The sequence below is a fragment of the Pan troglodytes genome, chromosome 16 (genome assembly GCF_028858775.2).
Source record: "Pan troglodytes isolate AG18354 chromosome 16, NHGRI_mPanTro3-v2.0_pri, whole genome shotgun sequence".
NCBI classification, from domain to species: domain Eukaryota; kingdom Metazoa; phylum Chordata; class Mammalia; order Primates; family Hominidae; genus Pan; species Pan troglodytes.
In genome coordinates, this window is record NC_072414.2 from 56,014,314 (window position 1) to 56,041,646 (window position 27,333).

Genomic DNA, 27,333 nt, shown 5'->3' on the forward strand with positions numbered 1-27,333 from the left:
GTATTGGTAGCCAAAGTGGGATACGAAGCAAGTTCTTTACTCCAAGTCCGTGGTGATGGGCCAGATGCCACAGATGAGTCTTTCTACCCCTCTTATCATTAGCCTTAAAGAAAGCCACAACCCTGATCTAGAACATCTATGGCAACAGAATTTCCCTTCATCTTTCCCCTCAGTAGAGATCAGACCCTACCCACAAGGGGAAGCCCTGGCATCTTCTCCTGGAAGTAGGCACTTCAGTGGGGTTCAGTCTCAGTCACTTTCGGGAGGAACAGGACAGCGGCCCCCAGGCTCACGTCAGCACAGGATGATACTGCGATGTGGGACGACTCTGGCACATGAAAGGGAGCGCGAGTGAGCATTCTGTACAGTTGCTGGGATGTCAAGCAGCTCTGCACACTTGGTCTGTTCCCCTGCCCCACCCCCTCCAGACAAGAAAACAAAGAAGCTCATGTGAACAGGGCCTTGATGAAATTGTTGCTGCTGAATTTCTACCTTCTCCTGGGCTTGTAAACACAAGCTCAGCGCCCTTGGGGCCTCAAAGCTGGCTAAGCACAGCTGACGGCTTTACCAGCCCCTGTGCTCGTTGAGTGCCTACTGTGGATCCAGCCATATGCTAGAGGTGGAAGGGACACAAAGAAGGATAAAATGTGGCCCCGTCTTCAATGGGCTCACAATCTGGCTTGAAATACAGAATGAATCCCCAGAGAACCTTCTACTTTGGAGTAATTGTGTAAGAGGCACAGATACTAAGGGCTATGGATGCTCAAAGCTGGAGGGATAGATGGGGCTGGAAGGAAGAACCCATGGGAAGGCCCCAGAGGGAGAGGAAGTATTTTCACTGGACTTGAGAGCTAAGTATAATTAGTTAAGTGGAAGACAAGAAGAGACAGGAAGGAGGAAAAGAACATCTTATAAAAAGGCTTGGACTAAGCAGCTAGAGAGGAGAAAGCTTGGAAGTATTGGGAGATAAGTTTGGACAGCAGAGTGGGCAAAGCAATGAGACTAAGTTGGTCACATCATTCAGTTTAATCTGCCAGCCACTTTCCTGACTCTGTATCAGATACTGGATAGGGTGGAGATGGCCTAGACGTTGGTCTGGAAGCACTTACCTTGCAAAGAGGAAAGTAGGGTAACAAAAAGGGAAGGGAAGCATATTAGAAACACAAACCACAGGCATAGAGTACAATTTTCCTAGGGTAACCATCCAAATGCTGGTTAGTATCAACAAGGGAGCTAATCTTGGCAATGCTACAGGTAGTGGCTATTGGGTGATCTCACAGAGACAAAAGGAAATGTACAACACTGTTATTACTAAAAGAGCACCTGCAATTATTAACATTTAAATAGTTTAGGTTATTTTCTCTGTTAACAGTCATTTTCTTCAAAGCATTAGGCAAAGGTTTCCTAGACTTTTTTCTGAGAAGAGCTTCCTAAAGAAAGCATTAGCCGGAATTAAGGCTTGAGCTAGGATACATACAAGTATTCTTCACTTCACCCAATAGACAAGTTCCCTTGTGCATGGTGACTACTTCCGTAAAGAACTGACCACTTAAAATGTTTAAATGATCCTAAAGAGTTCACAACCCCATGGGCATGGTGGCTCAAACCTGTAATCTCAGCACTTTGGGAGACTGAGGCGGGTGAACACTCGAGCCCGGAAGGTTAAGACCAGCCTAGGCAATATGGTGAGATGCCGTCTCTACAAAAAAATAACAAAAAATTAGCTGGGTGTGGTCATGTGCATCTATAGTTCCAGCTACTCAGGAGGCTGAAGGGGGAAGATCTCTTGAGCCCAGGAGGCAGAGGTTGCAGTGAGCCAAGATCACATCACTGCACTCCAGCCTGGGTGACAGAGTGAGACCAAGTGAAGAATACTTGTGTGTGTGTATTCCAGCTCAAGCCCTAAAAGAGCTCACAGTCCCTCAAAGGGGGTTAGACAGATGATATCTTGGGGCCCTTCCAGTCTAAATTCTAAGATAGCATGATGAGAAATGACTCTTTCCAAACCCCCTTAGGGTATCTCTGCCAGAAATTTTCTGGCAAAAGTGCTAGGAGACTCACTGTAGGTACCAGTATACAATCCTCACCATCTCTTTACCTTCTCTTTTAGTTGCTGCCATCTTAACTTACTCATCCTTCATTCAGCAAGGGTTTACAGAGTCTCTTCTCTTTGTCAAGGGGCGATGTGGAGGAGGGTGGAAGCTGACTCTAAGGCAAAGAGTGACAGCAGGGATATCCACAACATGCTGTGGGAACACAGAACAGGCTCGCCCAACCCTGCCTGCAGTAGTCAGGGCAGGCTTCTGGAAGGAAGCAGAACTTGAGTAGGGCTCAATGCATGGGTGAGACCTAGATGAGCATAGGACTCTAAGGAAAAGGTGGCCACTGAAAGGATACACCTATTAGTGGGAAGTAAACCTAAAAGCCATAAAGGAATTGGCTTGTGGAGTCACTGTTGGGTGTGGTACACACACACGGTGGGGGAAGGGCAGATCCCAGCAGGAGTCTAACATGAACAAAGGCAAAGAGAGAGAATTAACAGAGCTGGGACAGAGGATAATAAACCAACTCACTCAATCAAGGGAGGAAAGGAATAAACTAACAGCTCTGAGAGCCTCTGATGTGTCTCAAGTACCATTTTGAAGAACTGATGGTGGATCCAGTTGTACATTCTGCTCAAACTGGGGCATATAAAAAATACCGATGCCAGGGCCTCACTGCAACTCCTCCCTGTGAACTCTTCAAAACAACTGATGACCACTGGGCCTTTAAGGAAATGATGTTGCTATCTGCGGCCATTTGCTGGACACTTCCCACGTGCCATGCTATGTCCCTTACATCTGTGGCAGGAATGGAAAAGGTGCTATTTTAAAAAGCTGCTCAAAGCCGTTACCATCTGCTACAGGAGGCAGAAGACTGCATCGTGCGGGGGTCAGAGATGGCTTTTTGTTTAAGAAAAACTTTAAAGGACCTTTGGTTCTGCAAAAGAGAGGCCTGGGGTCCAATCAGGGAGGTGCTGCAACAAGGAGTTTAACTGCCTATCTGAAAGAAAAGGGGAGTCTACCTTGTGCGGTAAGTAAAAAGAATGGTAGCAGATTTGGGGCCTAGGCTGGGGTCCTGGAAGACCCTGGTATCATGGCAGAGGTCAGAAGTCAAAGAAGCAGAGGTTTTGTTACCCAACTTTAAGCCATTTCCTTCTCTGTGCAGCAATTCCTCTCATCAACCCCAAGCCTTAGGTGAAAATCAATTCATCCTTCAACCAGTCTCAGTGGCAAGGGAGGGACTCAGAAATGGGCCAGGGTCCTTGCCTGAGACTCCAAGGTCACAGAGGAGGTGCAGCCTTGTCTCGAAGGAGGAAAGTGATCCTCGAGTTGCAAGGGCCTAGGGCATGGAGGAAGATGTGAGCATGCCCTGGGGAGGCTCAGAAAGCCTGGGTTGGGGAACAGGACTTCCTGTTGCCTGGAATGGAATGCTCATTCTTATTCGGACATTAAAGGACAGAGACCCCAGAAAGCTGGAAAAGTAGAGACTCAGATTCCACATGTGGTATTTCAACAACCCCATGAGATAGCAACCATCTTACGATGAAGAAACAGAGCCTATGAGTGCAAAGCACCAAGGAGCTCACAGTGGCAGAGCCAGGATCAGACTTGGACCTGGTGATTCCAGTGCCCAGAACAGTCACTGCCAGGCTGTCCCGCCCTGAGCCTATCCTTCTGCCTGGGTCTCTCCACTGCCCTTCTCCCCTCTGCCCAGTCCATCTTGTCTCTTAGCCTGCAAAACATAGACAGGGAGGAATGCTTCACCAACTAGAGCCACACCACAGCCCTGAGCAGTCAAGTTCAACTAGTGGGCCCTGCCCCCAGGGTGCTAAATAAGCCTCACCCCAATGAGGGAAGGATATTTCATCACCCTTCAAGCCCTGTGGCCAGGCCACCAGGGGCCAGTGTTTCAGGATTCAAGATCAGGGTCCTAAGGCCTCAGGGTTAGAAGCTGCCAGCAAGGAGGTGGAGGTGAGCAGGGAGGCAGTGCCAGCCCTGGAAATGGATTAGACACAGGACAACTGGACTCTCAGCAGGCTCCCCAGTAAACCACCAAGAGACCCAGACACTATTAACAACCACCTTCCCTGTTCTCTGGAGGGGATCCCAGGGTCACAGACAGAAAGAAAATTCTAGGCAACTTGGTACTTCAAAGAGAGCACTGGACCAGGATTCAGAAGTCATAGGTTTAAATCCCAGCTCAGACACTTACCAAGGTAAGTTAGTTCAATCTCTAAGATTCAGCTTCCTCATCTGTAAAAAGGGAAAAATACCTATAATCTCATAGGACTGCAAGAGGATGAAGCCAGGTAACAGACTTCAGAGCTTAGTGCAGGGCCAGGTATCGAGGAGACACTCGATCCCCAACATCCAGACTGCCCTTCCCTTCTTCCTACCCCAGCCACACTCCAAAGAGGGCAGGATTGACCTAGGTGGACAGTGCTTCTGGGCTTCCCAGGGCTCTGAGTCCCTGGAAGGATGTCAGGGCAAGGGGCAGGTGGCCTCTGCTCACCGCTGCATCCTCCTTTCCCAACACTGCACCTTCACTTTCATCTTCACCCCAATTCCATCATAAATTACTTTTACAGTTTTGCTGCTTCGATGGTAAACCCTACTGGAGTAGATCAGGAGTAGCCCACCTTTTCTACAAAGGACCAGATGGTAAATATTTGAAGTATTGCAAGTCAAGAAGCAAAATGTAGGATATTATGTAGGCACCTATATAACAAAGGAGAAAATCGAATTTCCACAAGTTTTAAAGTTTTTAAATAATTAATTAATTAATGAAATTCAAAATATAATAATAATTGAGTTTTATTTTGTTTTTATGATACAGCTGTTTCAATGAAAAGAATGGAAATATGGACATTGCGGGGGATGGATAACATTTTGCTTAATTGGGGTCTAAAGTTAGCATTCTCTATCATCAAATTGATTGGAAACATTCCTCTGTAAAAGCCAATCTTAGCTCCAGGGCCACTCACACACAGGTCGCAGGCCAGATTTTGGCTGTAGGGCTATAGTTTTCTGTGCCCCACACTCGACAATGTAGGAGCCCTTGCAGGTGAAAGTTCCTGGTTCTAGACCCTGTGGACAGCTGACTGAGGGTGAGGGGCAATCTTGAGAAGAGAGGCTGGCGGTTGAGCCATCCCCTCTGTGGAAGGCCCTGGAAGCTGCCGGGGTCTCACATGACCTCCCACCTGCCCTACCAGAGCCCTGGGGTGCTTTGCTACAGCTGAGGTGATAGGGTACCTCTTTTTTTTTAATTAATTAATTTTTTTAAGACAGTCTCTCATTCTGTTGCCCAGGCTGGAGTGCAGTGTCATGAACTCTTTTCACTACAACATCTGCCTTCCGGGCTCAAGCAATCCTCCCACCTCAGCCCCCCAGGTAGCTAGGACTACAGGCGCATGACACCACACCAGGCTAATTTTTGTATTTTTCGTAGAGTCAGGGTTTCGCCATGTTGGCTAGGCTGGTCTCAAACTCCTGGGCTCAAGCTATCTACCCACCTCCACCTCCCAAAGTGCTGGGATTACAGGAGTGAGCCACAGCACCCAGCCTGATAGGGTACCTCTTAAGCCTCACTTTGGTTTCCCCAGCAAGGTGGAGGACAGAAGCTCTCCCTTTTGCCCTCTCAAAAGCACTCCCCATCCCAAGTACCTGCTTCACCAAATGGTACGCTCTCAGAAAACTTCCTGAGAAAATCCTGTGAGCCAGCTTCTAAAAGCAGAGACAAAGGAGCAGACCCCTTGGCAGGAATTCCAGGTCCCTTAAGGACATGTATACTCTATTTCTCAGAGAAGGAAAGTGAAACCATCAGTCTATAGGGAAGAGCTCTGCATTTAGTCCCAACTGGCCTGGGTCGGGTAGAATCTCTGACTCTACATCACTTACAAAATGGGAACTATTATGTTGGCCTTACCTACCTTGTGTTGCTATTGGAACTTCAAAATATCCATGAAAATATAATGATGACTTACATAGTGGCTCACCGCCTGTAATCTCAGCACTTTGGGAGACCAAGGCAGGCAGATCACTTGAGCCTAGGAGTTCAAGACCAGCCTGGGCAACATGACAAAACCCTGTCTCTATAAAAAATATAAAACATGAGGCCAGGTGCGGTGTGGCTCATGCCTATAATCCCAGCACTCTGGGAGGCCAAGGCAGGTGGGTCATCTGAGGTCAGGAATTTGAGACCAGCCTGGCCAACATGGTGAAACCCTGTCTCTACTAAAAATACAAAAAAACTAACCAGGCGTGGTGGTGTGTGCCTGTAATCTCAGCTACTCGGGAGGCTGAGACAGGAGAGTCATTTGAACCTGGGAGGTGGAGGTTGCAGTGAGCTGAGATCATGCCACTGCACTCCAGACTGGGCAACAGAGTGAGACTCTGTCTCAAAACAAAAAAACAAAACAAAAAACCCCCCAAAATTAGCCAGGTATGGTGGCACATAGTCCCAGCTCGAGGTTGAGGTGGGAGGATCGCCTGAACCCAAGGAGGTCGGAAGCTGCACTGAGCCATGATCACGCCACTGCCCTCCAGCCTGGGTGACAGAGCAAGTCCCTGTCTCAAAAAAAGAAAAGAAAAGATAAAAATGAAATGCAAACACCATGAAGAAAAGTAAAGTGCAGGAGAGAATAAGGTTTGAAATTAAGGGGAAAGTACAGAAAACTTGAACTACTTTAAATTTCCCCACAGTGAAAATGTTAATGTATCTTTACAAAATTCATAAACTACCAAAAATACACAAAAACAATAAAAGAGTATTGGCAAAGCCACAAGGAAATAAGTACATGCTGATGACACTGTAAAGTGATTCACTATTTCCAGTTTAAACCATTAAGCAAATCAGTCATAACCTTTGACCTGGTATGCAACCTCTGGGAATACACCCAACCAAAATAATGCAGAGAGGAAATTAAACAAATATGTTCACCGAAACACCAATATTTTTAGCAGTGAGAAACAAAAGGGGAAAGTTACCTAAATTGGGCATGCCTGGATAGAATATTATGAAGTTAACAGAAGTACATAAACTGTATCTATCTATCTATCTATCTATCTATCTATCTATCTATTTATTTATATTTTTTGAGATGGAGTCTCACTGTGTTGCCCAGGCTGGAGCGCAGTGGCGCTATCTCAGCTCACTGCAACCTCCACCTCCGCGGTTCAAGTGATTCTCTGGCCTCAGCCTCCCAGGTAGCTGGGACTACAGGTGTGCGCCACCACACCTGGCTAATTTTTGTATTTTTAGTAGAGATGGGGTTTCGCCATGTTGGCCATACTTGTCTCGAACTCCTGACCTCAAGTGATCTGCCTGCCTTAGCCTCCCAAAGTGCTGGGATTACAGGCATGAACCACTGCACCCGATCCTATTTATTTTTTAATTGTCCAGTAATCTTCAAAAATGTTAGTGTCATGAAAGTCAAAGAAAGACTGTTCCCAGTTAAAGGAGACTGGAGAGATATAACCACAAGATGCAACACATGATCCTGCCCTGTGTCTTTCACTGTAGGGAGAAAAACTGCTATAAAGAACACTAATAAGAAAATTGACAAAATTAGAGCAAGAGTGATAGCTTAGGTAAAAATATTATATTGGTATTAAATGTCCTGAATTTGTAACTGTATAGCAGTTATGAAAGAGAACGTCCATGTACTTAATACTTCACTAGGAAATCCATAGTGAAGTATTAAGGGGTGAAGAGGCATAATGTCTGCAACCTATTCTCAAATGGTTCAGAAACTAGGATGGATGGATACGTAGGTAGGTAGGTAGGTAGGTAGGCAGGTAGGTAGGCAGGTAGACAGACAGACAGACAGACAGACAGATAACCCACAGACGAAAAGAAGGAAGGAGGAAAGGAGGCAGGTAGAGAAGGGGAAAGAGAGAGAGAGAAATGACAAAATGTTATAAACTGGTATACATAGGTCAAGGGTATATGGGACTTTTGTTATTCTTACAACTTTTTTTATCACATTTCAAATTATTTCAAAACAAAAATATTTTTAAGTATATGAACTCTGGATACGTGGAAAGGTACATATTTAAAAACAACATGGAGTCAAAAAACAACAATCCAACACAAAATGTACACACTGGCAATAAATAAGTAGAAAAGCAAGGATATCCAGAAGATACAGGCCCATGGTGGTTTCCATTTCCCCCACATAAGTACTGCCCCCCACCCCCAGCTCTTACAGTTTCCATAATGCAGACAGAGCTCAATGAGACCTACCCTTAGGGCAAGCGATTTGCACTGTGTGCTGAGCTTCTAACTCAAGCGTGTGCAATGCGGCCACTTTGTCTGAGTGGCTTTGTGCTTTGTTTTCCTAACAATGGGTGATGAAAGTGCCTCCCTCTCTCATCCACAGCCTCTGCCACCCAGGGCCCCTTGTAGTCATCAGTCCTCCTGGCAGCCCCATCCCTTCACCCTCTCCACATGCCCTCTTGCCCAAGCCTGGGCCTCTGCTCCTTGGTCGTGGCAGAGCCCTCACCCTTGAGGTAGTTACCGGCCTGTCTCCTGGATTAGACCCTGCCGCACCCAGGGTGATAGCTTCCTCCTCTGATCTCCTGGCACGTGTTTTTAGGTCCCACTATTAGCACATAGTCTAGTACATCTCATTTCATTTGCTAAGGAGGAGAGTACTCCTGTGCCCCATCTGAGCCTTAGCTCTTCTGGGGCAAGGTGTAAGCCCTAAGTCTCCTCCCCAACACACAGTGGGTGCCCAAGAATATTTATTGTTAACTGTGATAGTGACCTACATACAGTACAGACACACACATACTCATAAGCTCCTTCACACACACACATCCACACACACCCACTAACCTTTTAGAAACCACCAGCTTGTCTAGGGTGCTGCTGTGGTGGAGGAGGCTTCCTTGCTTTTAACCAAGTTCATTTTGCTCTCAGTGTACAGCCTGAGTAACAAGAGACCACTGTACTATACCGTTTTGCATCCGGCCAGCTCACAGTTCCCTACCCCTCTCAGGAGGACTGGTGTAGGGAGCCCCTCTCTGACACCCCTCTCTCTAAAGTCTGCTGTATGGCCGCACGTAATGGCTCACGCCTGCAATCCCAGCACTTTGGGAGGCCGAGGAGGGCAGATCACATGAGGTCAGGAGTTGGAAACCAGCCTGGCCAACATGGTGGAACCCGGTCTCTATTAAAAATACAAATATTAGCTGTGAGTGGCGGGTGCCTATAGCCCCAGCTACTGGGGAGGCTGAGGCAGGAGAATCGCTCGAACCCAGGAGGCAGAGGTTGCAGTGAGTCGAGATGACGCCACTGCACTCCAGCCTGGGCAACAAAGCAAAAATCCATCTCAAAAAACAAAAACCAAAAACCAAAGTCTGTTGTGGTGTTGACAAGATCAAAGATGATGTAAATATGATACCCTTGCACGTAGATGTTGACGGGGCTGCTGGCTCCCCTCACCTGCCTCTCCTGTTTGTGGCCACTCTCCAACCCTGAACTGGGCCATAGGCCTGTGGCTACAAGTGTCATGGGTTTAAGAACCTCATCAAGGCTGCAGGATGGAATCCCACCAAGGGAATTTGGTGGCCTGGTACGGTCCTCACTGCTGCCCTATGCAGAGAATGGATATATCTGCCCTGTCTCCCTTCCTCCCCTTCCAGCCCCTTTTCCTGACAAACTCTTTGATCCCCCACCCCTACTCGCCCTCAAGCACCCTGAGCCCTGGGCCTTTACTAGAATAGATGACCTCTGAGAATCTCCTGGATTGATTTTTATTAAATTATAGAATTAGGCTGAGGCGAGAAGATTGCTTGAGGCCAGGAGGTCAAGATCAGCCTGGGCAATACAGTAAGACACCCGTCTCTACAAAAAATTTTAAAATTATCAAAGTCTAGGGCACATGCCTATAGCCCTAGCTACTCAGGAAGCTGAGGCGGGAGGATGCTGGAGCCAGGGAGCTTGAAGCTGCAGTGAGCTGTGGTTGTGCCACTGCATTCCAGCCTGGGCAACAGAGCAAGACCCTGTCTCAAAATACACACACACACACACACACACACACACACACACACACACACACACGGAATTTGCATAGTATAATAGAAACAGTATGAGCTTTGTAATCTGACAGAGCTAGGATGGAATCCTGACTGCCTTGTTTAAAGTGTGTGACCACGAATACTTTATTTAACTTCTCTGAGCCTCACTGTCCTCACCTGGGAAATGGGAATGTGATCCAAGTCCAATTGTTCTGAAAGGGCAGGAAGTACTCAGCACAGATACTCACAGGAGGGCAGATTTTCTTTTTTTTCTTTTTCTTTTTTTTTTTTTTTGAGACAGGGTCTTGCTCTGTCGCCCAGGCAGGAGTGTAGTGGTGCAGTCACAGCTCACTGCAGCTTCAACTTCCCATGCTCAAGCAATCCTCCCATCTCATCCTCCCAAGTAGCTGGGACTACAGGCGTGTGCCACCACACTTGGCTAATTCTTCATGTTTTGTAGAGACAGAGTTTCACATATGTTGCCCTGACTGGTCTCAAACTCCTGGGCTCAAGCAATCCTCCCACCTCGTCCTCCCAAAGTGTTGGGATTACAAGCGTCAGCCACCATGCCTGCCCCAACAGTAGATTCTTAACATATGTCAATTGTTTTCACTTTCCCAGCAGCAGGAAATACAAGCAAGCATGTGTATGATCAGAGAGGCACAAAAATCCCAGGCCAGGGTAGTGAAGAGGGCTTTGCCCAGAGGAAGTTTCTGGCTTTTATTTCCAACATTCTTTGAGATTTTCTGTGTCACACAGAGTAGAATTTCCCACTTGGCATCTCCTTGATTAGGTAGGTTTGTATTTCTTGAACCAGTTACCTAAAATTTTCGAGACTGAGTTTTTTCATCTATAAAATGGGAACAACTGCTTCACAGGGTGTTATGAGAATTAAACGCAATAATGTATGTCCGGTAAATGGAAGTAATTTTTGTGTTTTGTTTCCCACTTTGTGTTTGGGGAATCCTGGACATTCATGAATTCCAGGGCTTATGGGGGCTGTGAGCTTGCTTGGCTGAGGTTTTCTGCCTTAGGTTTAAATTTAACTCAAGGCAGATCCCAGATGCTCTGCAGTTAACTTATGAGTATCTGTAGGTGTTAAGCACTTATCAAGTATAAAAGGCCTGGGCTGGACACTACAGCAGAGGAGACGGACAGATAAAAGCTGATGTACACAGGAGCCCAGCCTGGAAACCTTCAGTCCAGCAGGGAGGACGACCGGGAAAACCCTATGTGTAACATGAGGTATGATCAGAGACGTGGTCCAGAATAAGAGGTAATTAAATCTGACAGAAGGGAGTGGGGTGGATGGGGCGGGGCATGGCAGGTTTTGTCAGAGTCACTGTGTTTGATCTGGACCTTGAAGAAAAAGCATAATTTTTCCAAGAGTGAGGAAACAGCAAGAGCAAAGATAAGTCATACACGTTTTGTGGGCCTCTGGCCTCTGTCTCAGTGCTGCAGTGATATTCCAAATAGGAGAACAGCTCTGAACCTGCTTTCAAAGAGTTGATAAACAAGTGCCAGATAAGCCTCATCTCATACGGCCATTAGTGCTGCTCGCCCCAGCCTCTCCAACCTGCCCCTGCTTAGCACTTGGGGGAATGTGAACTACATGCAAGTACGTGTCCCACAGTAGTTGCAAAGGGCAGGAAGTCTGTGGGTATGAAAAATACCCCTGCAAAGATTAGTAGGCAAGATTCAGAAATAAAAATAGCCAGGCGTGGTGGCTTACACCTATAATCCCAGCACTTTGGGAGGCCAAAACAGGAGGATTGCTTGAACCCAGGAGTTCAAGACCAGCCTGGGTAACATGGCGAAATCCTGTCCCTACAAAAAATTTTAAAATTAGGTGGGCGTGGTGGTTCATGACTGTAATCCCAGCACTTTGGAAGGCTGAGGTGGGCGGATCACCTGAGGTCAGGAGTTCAAGACCAGCCTGGCCAACATAGTGAAACCCCATCTCTACTAAAAATAAAAAAAGTAGCCGGGCATGGTCGTGCACACCTGTAATCCCAGCTACTTGGGAGGCTGAGGCACGAGAATTGCTTGAACCCAGGAGGTGGAGATTGCAGTGAGCCAAGATGGCACCACTGCACTCCAGCCTGGGTGATAGAGCGAGACTCCATCTCAAAAATAAATAAGTAAATAAATAAATTAGCTGGGCATGGTGGCACATGCCTGTGGTTCCAGCTACTTGGAAGGCTGAGGTGGGACGATTGCTTGAGCCCAGGAGGTCGAGGCTGCAATGAGCCATGATTGAACCACTGCACTCCAGCCTGAGTAACAGAGAGACCCCTGGGGAGGGGGAGGGGGAGGGGGAAGGGGAAAGGAAGGAAGGAAGGAAGGAAGGAAAAAAAAAATAGCTGCTGGGTTAACTCCTGACCTGGTGATCCACCCGCCTCGGCCTCTGAAAGTGCTGGGATTACAGGCGTGATCCACGGCACCCGGCCTTAAATTTATTAATTTAAAAAACCATTCATCCAAAATAAGTCTCACAGATCTACCTGCACTGCTACAAAAAGATACTCAACAGATTTCGTTAAGTGAGAAAAGCAAGTTGTTGACTGTTACGGTCATGTGGTCCCCTCTGTCCACACACACACTTGCTTAACTTAAAAAGGTTCTGAATGGTGACAGAAGAAAATGACCATCGCTGGGCGTGGTGGCTCACGCCTGTAATCCCAACACTTTGGGAGGCCGAGGCGGGTGGATCACGAGGTCAGGAGATCGAGACCATCCTGGCTAACACGGTGAAACCCTGTCTCTACTAAAAATACAAAAAATTAGGTGGGTGTGGTGGCGGGTGCTTATAGTCCTAGCTACTCTGGAGGCTGAGGCAGAAGAATGACGTGAACCGTGAACCCGGGAGGCAGAGCTTGCAGTGAGCCGAGATGGCGCCACTGCACTCCAGCCTGGGCGACAGAGTGAGACTCTGTCTCAAAAAAAAAAAAAAAGGAGAGAAAATGACCATCAAAGTCTACCTGTGGGGTGTGAGACTCAGCGAGAGGGCAGAGGGAGTTCTACTTTTTACTTTATACTCTTCATAACTTTATGACATTCACCTTGAATAACTTCTATAATAAACAAACATCTTTTTAATTTAAAAGGATCATAAAAGCCCCCTTGCTTCAGGGTTAGTCTTAGGAGCTCTTTTGCCAAGGGCTGAGATGAGTAAATCGAACACCTATGTTTGTTGTTTTCTATAGTGCCCAGTGTGGCTAGACTGGGCTATTGAACCCAGCCTGGGTAAATTTAAACTTCACACATTTCCTAGAGGATGTTGTTTCTTTCCCCAAAGAAGTTGTCCTGGCTAAGCTGAATGTGTGGTGGCTGATCCTAACCACAGATGATCCCATTGGGAGACTCCAGTCTGGCTACCCCCTGCCCACATCAACATGGCTGCCCCAGGGAATCTTTGTCCACATTCAGGCAGGCTGAGGGTTTAGTGCAGAGGCTCCTTCCCCCGCCGAAGTCTCTCATCCCCAGGCAAGGAGACTGCAGGTTGGGTGTCTGGCAGGGTGTCTTGCATACATGAGCCTCCTCTAAGTGGTAGCAATTATATGGTTGCTGTCTTCTTCAGGGCAGAGGTGATATGTGGAGTAATGGTAAGGTAAGATCCTTAAGAGAAGTGGGGGCTATGGATAAAGGTTGGATGTAGATTTAAATAAGTTCTTATCTGTTTGTTTGTTTGTTTAAACCAGCACAGTAGTCGAGAAGTTTCTGCCTTTGAGTTCCACTTCCTCCAATGCTTGTTTATGACCTTAAACAAATCACCTCCCCTCTCTGGGCCTCACTTTCCTCATCTATAAAATGGTAGATTTGGATTAAATTTTTGTTGAAATCCAGCTCAACAGAAACATCTTATGATTTTATGTTAATATAATATAAGTAAAGAAAATCTGGCCAGGTGTGATGGCTCACTCCTGTAATCTCAGCACTTCGGGAGGCCGAGGCAGGCAGATCACCTAAGGTCAGGAGTTTGAGATGAACCTGGCCAACATGGTGAAACCCCATCTCTACTAAAAGTACAAAAATTAGCCAGGCATGGTGGCATGTGCCTGTAATCCCAGCTACTCGGGAGGCTGAGGCAGGAGAATCGCTTGAACCCGGGAGGCAGAGGTTGCAGTGAGCTGAGATCATGCGACTGCACTCCGGCCTGGGCGACAGAATGAGGCTTCATCTCAAAAAAAAAAAAAAAAAAAAATCGTCTAAGTAAAAGACAGTAATCAAAGGATAGGAAACAAGGAATCACTCTTCATTATATGCTGCTTACGTTAAATTACTTTATAACATTGTGCACGCAGTAGTTGTCTATGCGGAAGTTCACAAAACCATCACTGGGCCTACGTACTAGCACCCTCCTCCTGGGAAACATCACTCCTTCCCAAAGGCTCATCCTCCTAACTTTGACCATGCTACACTACCCTCGAGTACAAACAGAAAAGACTTCCTTCCCTTATATTCTCTCCCACTTCTCAGAAGCATTCCGATTAAAGGAAGTAATGACTTTGTGTTTTGTGGGTCCTTATGATGCGGTAGCCAGAGTCCTGGGCTAGGAGTCAGACCACCAGACCCCACCCTGGTTCTATCACCAGTTCACCTCTTCTCCTCTCTGGCTTAGCCTCATCTACAAAATGAAGAGTTGGATGAGTTTCTCTTTATGAGCCCTGCTCTGATATTTCCCTGCTCTGCTCTACTGATTGCTACCAAGGCTGGGAGATGCCAAACATTTCTGCAAGCCAATATTTCTCCAAACACTCCTAGAAACAGCAGACAACCTCCAGCATCCCAAGCAGGCTGGTGCCAAAAGTGTGAGCACAGCCAACTGCCTGCACTCAGCGCTGGAAGCTAGAAATCAGGCAAAATATGCAGGGCCAGGGAGAGTCCCAGCAGAGTGCAGGATGCTCCAGCCAGGGTATCCTGTTTCCATCCAAAGCTTTTCCTACAGAGATGCTCTTACTCATAGGATAAGGATAGACAAAGCCTCTAAAGGAATCAGAAACATGTGGACCAGGCCAGGGCAAGAAGTAGAGTTAAAGGTTATTTATTTTTGTGGGGGAGGATCACAAGATCAAGAAATCGAGACCATCCTGGCCAGCATGGTGAAACCCCATATCTACTAAAAATACAAAAATTAGCCAGGCGTGGTAGCACGCACCTGTAGTCCCAGCTACTCAGGAGGCTGAGGCAGGAGAATAGCTTGAACCCGGGAGACCGAGGTTGCAGTGAGCCGAGATCTCACCACTGCACTCCAACCTGGCGACAGAGTGAAACTCCATCTCAAAATATATATATATATATATATATGTGTGTGTGTGTGTGTGTGTGTATGTGTGTGTGTATATATATACACACTATTTTAGTTAAGGTCTAATAAACAGGAAAATGCCCATATGCATGCATGTCTTCATATAAATACTCATAAAATGAACACATCTGTGAAACAGACACCCAGATCAAGAAACAGAATACAGGACCCCAGAAATCCCTTTTGTGCCCCCTTCCAGTCACTAGTCCCCAAAGGATAACCACCATTCAGATTTCTGGCACCACTGATTCCTTTTGCCGTTTTGAACTTTTGTAAATGGAATAAAGCAGTACAGACCCTTCTGAGTCTGCCTTCCTTTGCTCAACATTACATGTCTGAGCTTCATCCATTGTTACATGTAACAAACTGTTGTTCATTTTCATTTTTGCATAGTTAAGACTTAATGAAGAGCTAAAATCAATGAGAGGGCCCTGAGTCTACACTAGGGCGCTCACTGACAGCCAAGTAAAGAGGTTTATATTGAGCTCTCCAGACATCAGGATGATCCCCCTGCTCTTCTTCCTGCAGTCCCATGCCTTCCTCCTAGAAGGCTGCAGAGGCAGAAGGTAGGGCCTTGACACCCCAAAACTACTCCAAAGGCTCGATCTGTTCACTGTTGAAGGCCAGAAGCTCTTGATCATGAACACTTACCCCATGCCCAGCTCTGAGAGGGATTCCTGACTCAGCATCTCATTTCATCCCCACAACCATGAGCTAGGTAATGGTACTATTTCTGTCTTACAGGTAAAAAAGCTGAGGCTCAGAGAGGGCAGGTTGTCTAATGTTGCACAGCTAGGACAGGAACCCAAACCCCAACCCATGTGACCCCAAAGGCCAAACCTCTCCACCATTCTGTGTTGGCAGGGAATTCATCACCTGGATCTGGTCCCCACCCATGCCCCCAGCCTCATGTAACGCTGCTTGCCCCTGGCCCGCTTTCCAAGGCCACACTGGCCTCCTGCCGGCTCCCCAGGCCCCAGGCACTTCCCCACTTCAGGGCTCATCCATGCTGCTGACTTTGCTTTTGCATTTACCCTTCAGTTCTCAAATGAACAGTCACTTCCTCAGAGCAATCTTCTCTAACCACTCAGATGGAATTACATCCCCATGCCCCATCATTCCCTTGCAGGGCATCCTTTTCTCTCATTTCTTAGCCCTTAACACACCTTATGGTGATTTATCCTTTAACGTCCACTTGTCTAGTGCCTTTCTCCACCAGCCTGGGGAGCATAAACTGCCAGAGGACAGGACTGTGTCTGTTTTGTTTTCCACTGCTTGGACGGTGCGTGGCACACAGTAGGTCCTCAAGAATACGTTAAATGAAGAACAGGAGGGCAGGAGAGAAGAATAGGACTGTCCCTTCAGAAGCTGAGTGGTCATTCAAAGGCAGCTCTAGTTCTAGCCTGTTCTGTGGCCCCAGGCAAGACCCTTCCCCTCTCTGATCCTCCATTTCCTCAACTGTCAAGTGAGAGGCCTGGAAGAGAGGACCTCTAAAGGCCTTCTAGGTCATCTGACCTAGACCACAAATCCTAGGACATCTGACCACGCCAAAGGCCCCTGGCCCCCAGTCCCTGGGCCTCCCCTGCTGCTTACTCACCTTTTGCCCCATTAGCACTTTAGAAGAGTAGGGGAGGTGAGAATCACCCCAAGACACCCCAGGCTATGAGCTGCATGGGATCTCCACACCCTGTTGCAAGTGGAGGACCAGGAAACATGAGGTCTCTTCTGGGTCTAATAGCACATGTCCTTGATATATGGAGTCAGGGAGAGACAAGACTAAGAAGGAATTATAAACGCAATCCCTAGGAAACTGCTTCTACTTCCTTCTTCAGAGTCCCACTCCCTACAACTTCTCAGTTTCTCTGCCCACCCAGACTCTAGTCCAATCCAAGAATGCCCTTGTTAGCATGTGTGTAACTGCCAGGGTGGAGCTCCAGGAGGGCAGAGACTGTCTCATCTTGCTCGTCTTTGTACCCACAGTACTCAGCACAGACCCCTGCATGCAGGACATGGCCAAGTGAGGGCACTGAATCAAGCACCACTGGCAGGGCTGTCCATGGTTTGTTGCTGAGAATGGCATCTTTCTGCTGGTGCCACCAAGGGCAGGAGAAGAACCTGAGGCACAGAGAACCTGGCTTCCCATTCAGAGGCAGGCTCCAGCTGACCAACCCCAGCCTCTGGTCCTATGTCCTCTTCCTACCCCTTCACCAGGCCCAAGACTGGGAAAAGTCATCCCCCTCTGGGGTCTCTGCAGTTATTTGCTCCCCCACCCACCATCCAGCCAGCCAGGACTAACTCCCTGATCTTGAAGCACCTGCTGCCTTTCATTCTCTTTGGAGTGAAGCTCTTCTGGCTTTGAAGCTCTGTTTTATCTTTGAAAGTTTAAAAAAAAAAAAAAGTAAGACAATTAGTCCTGACATAAGAGTTCTATAAAGGGAAAAAAACTCCTGTTTTGCCTGTTGGATACAGTAGACACTTGTGAAAGGAAAATAAATCTTGGGGCCTCCACATCCCTAAGCTAAAGGGAAAAGTCAAGCTGGGAACTGCTTAGAGCAAACCTGCCTCCCATTCTATTCAAAGTCACCCCTCTGCTCACTGAGATAAATGCATATCTGATTGCCTCCTTTAGAAAGGCTAATTAGAAACTCAAAAGAATGCAACCATCTGTCTCTTATCTACCTATGACCTGGAAGCCCCCTCCCCATTAGAGCCTTCCCATCTTTGCTTAGAGTTGGAGTTGTCCCGCCCTTCCAGACCAAACCAATGTTCATCTTGCATATTTGATTGATGTCTCATGTCTCCCTAGAACGTATAAAACCAAACTGTGCTGTGACAACCTTGGGCACAGGTCGTCAGGACCTCCTGAGTCTGTCATGGGCGTGCGTCCTCAACCTTGACAAAATAAATTTTCTAAATTAACTAAGACCTGTCTCAGATTTTCTGGGTCTACACACTCTAAATTCCCATATTTTCATGCTGCGCTGTGTGTGAAGGGGTGAGGCTAGGTGCTCTGATGAGCATGTGTGAGTGTACAAGTGCCAAGCTCATGGGAGAGGGCATAACAGGTGTGCAGGTGCAAAATGGACTGGTCAGAACCTTGGCTATGTCACTCACTGGCTCAGCAACTTTGGGCAACTTGCCCAAACGCTGGACCATAGTTTCCTCATCTGGAAAAGGAGAGTAAAAATAATGCCTATTTCATGCATTGTTGTGAGACTCAAACTTCAGGACTGGTGTTTTGTAATCACTACACTACCACCTAAATATTAGCAGCTGGTAGAAATGGAAGGCAAGAAAAGAGCTTCAGAAAATCTTAATTTCTATCCAAATCGTTACGATAGTACTTTCAGATCTGATTTTCACCCTGGCTGTGTTCTGGGCTCAGCAAACCTGAAAACGCACCAGTAACAAAGATCCCAGGAAAACTTCATGATGGGGCTCGTGTGGCTGGTTACTCAACATAAATCCATTCTCAGGAGGATTACCTCACCTCCCATTCAAGTTCTGAGCTTAAAACAAAACCCTGGGAACCATGGAGAATCCCAAGTGAGACTCAGAAGAAAACCAACAAGTCAGGTCTCCATCCAGAGCCTGGGGGAGCTTTATGAAAAAAGTAGCAGATCAAACAAGAATCATAAAGGTTGTCCCTGCCAGCTAGATTATGCTGAAAACACAGAACTCAACAATTCTCGTCCCTTTTACTGGCAAGTCATTATTTCCAGAGCAATGACTATGTGCAAAGTCACCCAGGCAGGTGAATAATCCTCAGGCTCATTTTTAAAGCTTCCCACTGGTCCTGTGGCCCTGCCTTCCAACACCAACTGACAACTGTGCCATAAGAAGCATGACTTTGGCTCCCTCGGCATCCCCCCACCTCTCACAGTCTCCTACCTCCCCAGCTCCTCTCCGATGTCATAAAAGTCTTCCACCTTCTGCTGCTTGAATGGCTCCATGTTTGGACTCCTCATTGAGGCCTGGAACATACAACCCTGAAATGGGAAGAAACCCATGGTTAGGACAGCCATCCAAATTAGCACAAGCCTAAGAGTCTAAGGCCTAAACGTAATTGGCTGCAAGGGAGCTAATAATTTAGTAATAATCCACAGCCTTCGTTCTTCAAGAACTGCCCTGCTCAAGCCTTTTCTCAACTGCAGCTGATGATGTATGGTTCTTATTTGATTTATACGAATTCAAAGTTGTTAAGGAGACAGGAAAGGAGAGCTCCTCAGGTCTTCTGATCTGTCTGAAGAAGTTCAGAGAAACATCCATCGTGAACTTCAGCTATTTGTTTTCATTAAATTCAAAACTACTGCAAAAAGAGGCAGCTGTTGTACAGTTTTAAAAAAAAATGGCCAGGCACAGTGCTCACAACTGTAATCCCAGCACTTTGGGAGGCCGAGGTGGGTGGATCACTTGAGGTCAGGAGTTCGAGACCAGCCTGGCCAACATGGTGAAACTCCATCTCTACCAAAAATACAAAAATTAGCCGGGTATGGTGGCACGCACCTGTAATCCCAGCTATTCGGGAGGAGGCTGAGGCACAAGAATCACTTGAACCCGGGAGGCAGAAGCTGCAGTGAGCCAAGATCGCACCACTGCACTCCAGCCTGGGCAACAGAAAAAAAAAAAAAAAAAAAAGCACTAGCTTTAAAGTCAGAAGTCCTAGGTACAAGCCCCAGTCTTGTTTGGGTAAGCCACCTAAGCTGCCAGAGACTTAAGCTTCTTCATTTGTAAAATGGGGCTAATACTGTAAAATCAACTTCAAGTCATGAAATTATTTTGTAAACTAGAAAATGCTGTTAAAAGGTAAGGGATTATCATGACCTCAGCTCCCTCAGGTGTTGTACCACCCAACTGCATGTCCAAACTAATCTGTAAACTCTCTCACTCATCACCCCCAAAGGAAAGATGGACAGGAGGAGTGAGGCAAATTCCAACAGGCACCAGGAGTCAGTAGCCTGAGGTGCTAGTTCCAGCTTTGCCTACTACTAGCCCTGTGATCTCCTTTCTTGTTAGAAGGGCCTCAGTGTCCTCATCTGTAAAATTGAGCCAACTCTGCCTGCCCCAGGCATCTCACTGAAAGCCATAGGCCAACTCTGAGCCATGGGGAGCACTTACCACTCCACCAGAAAAGACTGTCTGCATCCTCTCCTGGGATCCCTCTGCCCCAAGAGGCTTACCCATTCCTGGGACAGCCATGTGCCACTCTGGACAACACCCCACGAGCAGGGCGCAGGGCACAGTCTGCAAATCACAAGAATAAAACCAGCTGCCTGTGGATGTGTCTTCCAAGGGTCTTTAGCAAAGGCCTGTCGGAGCTCATTTTGGTTAGCACTGGCAGCTTTTCTGCTGACTGCCAATCAGATCCCAACCACATAAGGGCTCCACGAACCCCAAAAGACTATTTTCACCAGGGTGGGTGGAGGCACCATTACATAAGGGCACATCTCATCAATGCCAAGTGGCTGGAGCTGTCCTAACTCTCAGCAGGTGTATACATTTCACCCTCTTTCCACCACTTTAGCCCCCTGCAAACCAGAGCTTCATGACCAAGATGCCGCCTGCCTCTCTCCCTTCCACCAAGGCACATAGAGCCTGAAGACCCTCAGGCAGAGCTGGCCTGGTTCCCAGGGCTTACTCTCGTGGTCACCTGCCTGTGGGTGTCCAGGCTCCCTCATGCATCCTCCATGCTTGGCCAGGGCTGGAGCAAGCATGAAATAGTGAAAAGAGTAGGCTCCAGGAGCCCCAGTTCCAGACTAGCGTGAGTGTATATTAGCCCTGTGACCCACAGCAGGTGGGTACCCTCTCTGGGACTCATCCCCTCACCTGTAAACAGAGTGATACTATCTATATCACATACTTCACACATCCATGCGGGGATAAGGATATAAACTACTGTACAAATAAGAAAGATGATTATTACTGTGATTTAACCCATGTCAGGGAGCCCTCTAGCAAGTTTAGCTTGACCATAATCAGAAGCTCGACGCCCCTCATCCCCAACATCCTGGCAAATCTCCCGAGACTGGCCCAGGGAGTAAAGGGAGTGCTATCTACCATCTTCTTTTCACTGAAAAAAAAAAAAAAATTCCTTCCAAATAAACAATTTGGGTCAGGTCCTGCAGGGTGGGGTTACCAATTTCACACAGCTAGGAGCAAGCAGGAAACTCCAAAAAAATTCTGTTGGCAGAAACCCTGAGAGTGGTCCCAGGAACAGCTAAGATTTCCCATTTGGTGAGAGGCCAGCTCCATTTGCTGAGAGCAGGATTCAAAGAAGCCCCAGTTCCCAGCAAAATGGTGAGCCTCTGCCTTGGGCTCTATATCCTGGGTGGCCAGGGTTAGGGGTGAGCCCCTTAGGGACAAACTAGGCCCACCAGTTAGGCTTTCGCTCATCTTTCCAGCCTTTGCCCCCTCCCTTATATATCCTATATTCCAGCCAAAGTTGACCTTTCCCATTCCCCTAAAACTTTCATCCCTGCTATATCTCGGCTGAAGTGGGGCCCTTGCCAGGGGAGGCCCAGCTGGAAAGCTCTGGAGAGTGGGCATAACTACCCACTTCCCACAAGACCTAGCCAAATGCTACCGTCTCTGTGTGCCTCCATGATCCTTGCCCTCCCAAAAGCAGATGACAATTCTCCACCTCTTCAAGTTCTCCCAGAGTGCTCTTCATACATTTTTAGGGTTCAAGTTGATCATATTCTGGCTTATGTTTATGTCTAACCCAGAGGGAGAGAATTGATTCCATAGTCATCATACAGACCTGGGTTTAAATCCCAGCTCTGTCACTTACTGGCACATTGTGCTTAGCTGAGCACAGGATAACTTTTGAGTTTCACATTCCTTCCATGGAAAATGAACGTAAGACAATGTCTAGTGTTGGTGAGTATGTGCGGCAACTAGAGCTCTCAAACACTGCTGGGAGGGGTATACACTGGGACCACCACTTTGGAAAACTGTTCGGCAATTTCTTTGGACATATCTAAGAGAAATGCATGCAGATGTTTTCCCAAATGATCCACGTTAGAATGGTCACTGCAATACTATTAGTAATACCTAAAAATTGGAAACAACCAAATGGTTATCAATAGAAGACTGGATAAACAAATTGAGGTACTATATACCCATACAATGGAATCATTATACAGGAATAAGAATTAACAAACTACTGCTACCTGCAACAACATGGACGAATCTCAGAAACATAATGTTGAATGGAAGTAGACAGACACAAAAGACTGCATACTGTGTGATCCCATTTAGGTAAAATTAATGCATGGTGCTAGACGTCAGCAGAGTGGCTATCCCCTCACTCAGGGGATAGTTGGAAGGGGAGCTTCGGAGGCTTCAGAGTGCCAGCAATGTTGTTTCCTGATCTGGGTGGTAGTTAGATGGATATATGGGATGATTTTGTATGTGATCAAAATTTTACATAATTTTTTAAAATGAGACTAATGTGAGACAAATGAGATAACCCACGTGTAATGTTTTAAACGGTCCCTGGATAACGTGAATTCCTTCCCTCCTCTTTGTGACTTGGAGCCCCATAAGGGCAAGAATTGTGACATTCCTACCTCTGTCCCCTTGTCGTAGGCTAGTACACAGTAGGCACTATATAAGTGTTGGCTGATTTTAACCTAGTTCCCCAGCCTCCTTTCTCAAGGCCGCTGCTCAGATGCTCATCAGGTAAAACAACTGATAGCCACTTCAAGCACTTTCCTAACACCTCTCCTAAGGCGAATTTGCATTTTACCAGTTTAGAAACAAACTAAAGGGGTGAAACTGAAGTGGAATTATAGTCACCAGCTAGGACCCAGATAAGGAGCCAGAGGCACAAGGACCTTTCCAGCCTCGAAAAGCTGAAATCACATGTCAGAGGGGAGGGACACAGTTACAACTTTTGGCCAGAAGCACAGGCCATCAGCTCCAGATGCTCCCAGGATGATACCCACCTTAATGCCCATGTTTCTCCTGATGGAGTCCTTGGAATTCAAATTCCTGCCTACAACTCTAATACCAGGCAACACTTCAGGGGGCTACCACAGATTTCCTAGAACCCCATACATCATCTATTTAGGGATTTTTAGAACTGCTTCAGGATCACCAGGGTGAGAAGGGGAAGCCAGAGCAGTTCCATGTTATCCATACTGTATGTTGGCGTTCTGGGTAAGAATTCACTGTGAAACAGAAGTTTGAAAACCACTGCTGTCTGGTCTAACCCACTTGTTTTTACAAGAGGAAGCTGAGATCCAGAAAGGGGAAGGGACTCACTGAGCATCATACAGGTGACCCATCCCGCTCCTCTTCCCAGGGCTTCTTCTGTTGATAGCCACCCCAACTCCTCCAAGATGTCACCAGGGTTGGCAAAGTCAGTGGCCTCCTGAGGGACAAGCTAGGAGGAGGTGTCTAGGGCTGGAAGATCACCTCATAGGAAACTCTCAACACTCAAGAAGCCCTCTCCACCACTGGCCCAGCTCACTCTGCAAAGTGAACTCTCTCAGTTCCTCATCCCACCTTACCAAGTGCAAGTGAGTGAAACAGGACCACAGCAAGAGGGCAGGCAATGGTTGGGCAAAACACACACGACTGTCTCATTACACACACCCCCATTAGGAATCATCACACTCAGGCTCTGGAGAGGCTGCCAACAGAAGGGATGGGGCTCCGGCATTACAGAGCTCCTCTCTACATTCCAGGCTTTGACCCATCACAGTCTCCAATGAGGAAGCTGGGGCCCACAGAAGGTCAGCCACCTGCCTGAGTTGACACAAGAAAAACTTGGTCTCTCTGGCAAAGATCCAGCTCCCTTGGGAAGCCTGCTTGTTCACCCCACAGCTAACAAATCGGGAGGCCTCAAGGAGGTGGGCAGGGTCAGTGCGGGTCTCATTCCTGCCAGCCAGGAACTTACCCCAGAGGAGCAGACCTCCAGCCACATCCACACACCCCTGACCCCTCTGCCCAAGTCTCCTCTGAAGGTGCTGAATCATCAATGGTGCCACTTGAGGGTGCTCAAAAAACATCTTGGGAGATGAGCGGTTTGGGGAAGGACAGGGCTGTGAAGTTTGCTGTGAAGAGGCCAAGGCACCAGGGCCTCTTAGGTCAACAGGACTCTCCCAGGAATATCTTCCACAGAGGCAGTTGGGAATCGCAGTGTCAGAAACCAGAGCGGCTGCCCTCCACAGGATTCCAGGATACAAGATGTCAGGCGCTGTCCCTGCCCCTGCCCGCTTGCCCCCGAGGCAGCCAGCTATGGTGCCCTCTCCTCCAGTGTGCACAACTGCCTTACCATTACCTGCACGGCCTCAACGAGGCTCACCTCTCTGGACCTTGTTTTCTCTTTTGTAAAGTAAGAATACCAATTTCCACCGTGCAGAGTTACGGTGAGGGTTAGCCAGACCTATGCAAGCCTTGGGACCTCCAAAATGCCTAGCCCAGAGTCCTAGTCAACTGTTGGCAACGCCCTTCCAAGCCGTTCCACCCCAACCTGCAGCACACCTGCTGGCCGCCCCCACGCCCACCCTAGCTCTACCCCAGGCCGGGGCGCCTGATGGCGGGGACCCCAGCTTCATTCAGCCCCAGAGGAAGCTCAGACATCTGAGCACCCTCCTCGCATCACATCCTTGTGCCAGGCGGGAGCAAGAGGTGAGAGAGTCAGCCCAAGCTGAGAAGACTTGGCCGGGAGCCGGGCGTGCTCTGCCCGTTCCAGGGGGCCTAACTCGATGGACGTCCGTCTCCCATCTCCCTGCTGGGTGCTTGGCTCTGCCCGCCGCCTCTACCCTGTCTCCCAGGTCAAAGTGCCAGGCTCCGGAGGGCGCCCCAGGGCAGCAGCGGGCAGCTCCCGCGCTCGGGTGCCGGCCACAATGCCCCGGGCCACGGCGTCAGGCATTGGGGCGGCGGGCCCGGGATCTGCGAGCGAGTGCCCCGGATCTCTTCGCCCCGCCAGCCCCAGACCCGGGCGCTGCTGCCGTCAGGACGCGCGCCCCGTCCCGCCCGTCGAGCCCGCAGACGGGTACTACTCACGGCGGGAGGCTGAGCTGCCGCGGTCGCGGCCGCGGCAGGCGCGGTGGGAGCGGCGGGCACGGCGGGAACGGGGGACGCGGCGGGGTGCGCTGGGCTCGGCCCTGCAGTCTTCTCCTCCCAGAGCGCCCGGCGCCCGCCCGCCGAGCAGCCGAGGAGCCGAGGGGGAGGAGCGGCCAGCCCCGTCCCAGGCGCCGGCTGGAGGCGCGCCCGGCTGCCCGGGACGGGGCCCGGGGCGCCCCCTGCTGGAGCCCCCTCCGGACAGTACCGGGGCGAGAGCCCAGCTTCCCGGCCGGGTAGGGGACACCTCAGGGCTCCCAGACTCCCGGGAGAGCGGGGAGAGTCGGTAGCAAGACCCTCTGCGCGTCCCTACCGGCTCTACCGCGCACATGCTGCGTGGCCTTGGGCAAGTCGGCTACCCACCCCCGGCCTTATCTGGAAATCGATTTGAATGAGCTTATACGTATGACATGGTCTGGCACAGTCCTCAGAAAATGGTACTTGTGTGCTCCTCTCCCCACCATACACACCGTGAGCGAGGAAGCCCCACTGAGGAATAGGCCGTCTCCTCCCTCCCAGCCAGAGCGCTCCCTACACCGCAGACTCTCCTGGAAACCTCAAGCCCACAGCGTACAGCAAGGTGGGGGCTGCGATGAGAAGGGCCGCTCTGCTCCTCACTGCCCCCGACCCAGCCTGAGAGCGGCCTGCCCTCGTTTGCCCTTTGTCCTGGCACGGTTGCTGAGTGAAGCCCCCATCTCACCATCACGCCTTCTCTAATAGAGGACTTGGGAATGGGTTCCTCTCTCTGCCCTCTGCCAAAAAATCCCTGAGGAAAAAAGGAATGAGAGTGAGGGGGTGAAGGGAGGAAGGAAGGGAAAACAGAACTTAAGCCAAGTTCATTTGTCTTATTTCAAAACAAGAGGCTGTTTAGAGGAAGCAAATGAGGACCCCTCCAACCCCTGGAATTTCCATCCCTAAGTCACCCATGGGGCTCCTCAAAAGGGCCTTAGATTCAGAGTCCTACCACCAGGTTCAAAGCCCTGCCCTGCCACTCCGCATGTGTGTTCTTGGGCATGGCTCTTTCTTCATCAGTAAAGTGGGAGAAACGCTCCTTCCGGTAGCTCCTAATGAAGCTATGGTGGGGCTGAGATGAGATGGAGTGTGTAAGATGCACCTAGAGGACCTCTACCAGTGTGAGCACACACACACCCTTCAGCCTTTTGGACATTGGGACAAATACAGATGGACCCCGCCCCCAGCTGAGCAGTGCCTCCGGGTCCAGGACATCCTCGGCAAAGAGTTCCTTGTTTATAAACTTCACAATAATTCAGAACAGCGCAGCCAGCGAGCCTCCTCTCCTAAGAGCAGCATGATATATAGAGTAATATCCAAGACTAGAGGTGGTTTCTGATGTCAGTGGACCTAAGGGAATGACACCCACTGGTGAAGTTTCACCAACATGAGAAGTCTCCCACCAAACTATCCCTAAACACCTCTTCCTCCATTTCCATTTACCTATCACTGGTGACAAACCATTACCAGCCTTGGTGGCACAGGACAACAGTTTCGCTATGTTCATGCATTCTGAGGGACAGAAGTTCAGACAGCACAGTGTGTATGGCTTATTTCTGCTCTGCAGTGTCTGGGATTTCAACTGGGAACACCTGAATAGCTGGGGGCTGAAATCATCTGGAGGTTTCTCCATTCTCATACCCAGTACCTGGGCTGTGATGAATCCAAGGCTGGGTTCAGCTGACCCTGCTGATCACCTACATGTGGCCTCTCCATCTCTTTCCCTTGAGCCTCATGCTTAATACCTCATTGTCAGCAGCAGCAGCCCCTTGCATGAGTCAAAAGAGACATTCTTGAGTTTAGCAATTGACAAGTTAGTCAGAGTCCATTGCAGCTGGAAGGGTCATTGTCAATTGACCCTGGCCACTTTTCAGA

General features: G+C 48.6%; 1 protein-coding gene across 15 annotated transcripts in view; it reads right to left on the reverse strand.

The window, feature by feature from the left end:
• The window catches only part of DAPK2 (death associated protein kinase 2), a 138,144-nt gene extending 112,558 nt beyond the window's left edge, over positions 1-25,586 (reverse strand). For 12 of the 15 annotated variants that reach the window (XR_010151729.1, XR_010151728.1, XM_063795123.1 and 9 more), the window contains exons 1-2: positions 25,390-25,567; positions 19,264-19,361 (exon numbers count right to left, since the gene is read on the reverse strand). Coding sequence is in view for 11 of the 15 variants with exons in the window: in XM_063795123.1 (XP_063651193.1) it covers positions 19,264-19,355 (92 nt within the window). In the remaining 4 variants the exon portion in view is untranslated. Of the gene's footprint in view, positions 1-19,263; positions 19,362-25,389 lie in introns of all 15 variants that reach the window. The other 3 variants (XR_010151730.1, XM_063795125.1, XM_001157721.6) reach the window with 2 other exon arrangements.
• Positions 25,587-27,333: the final 1,747 nt, after the last annotated feature.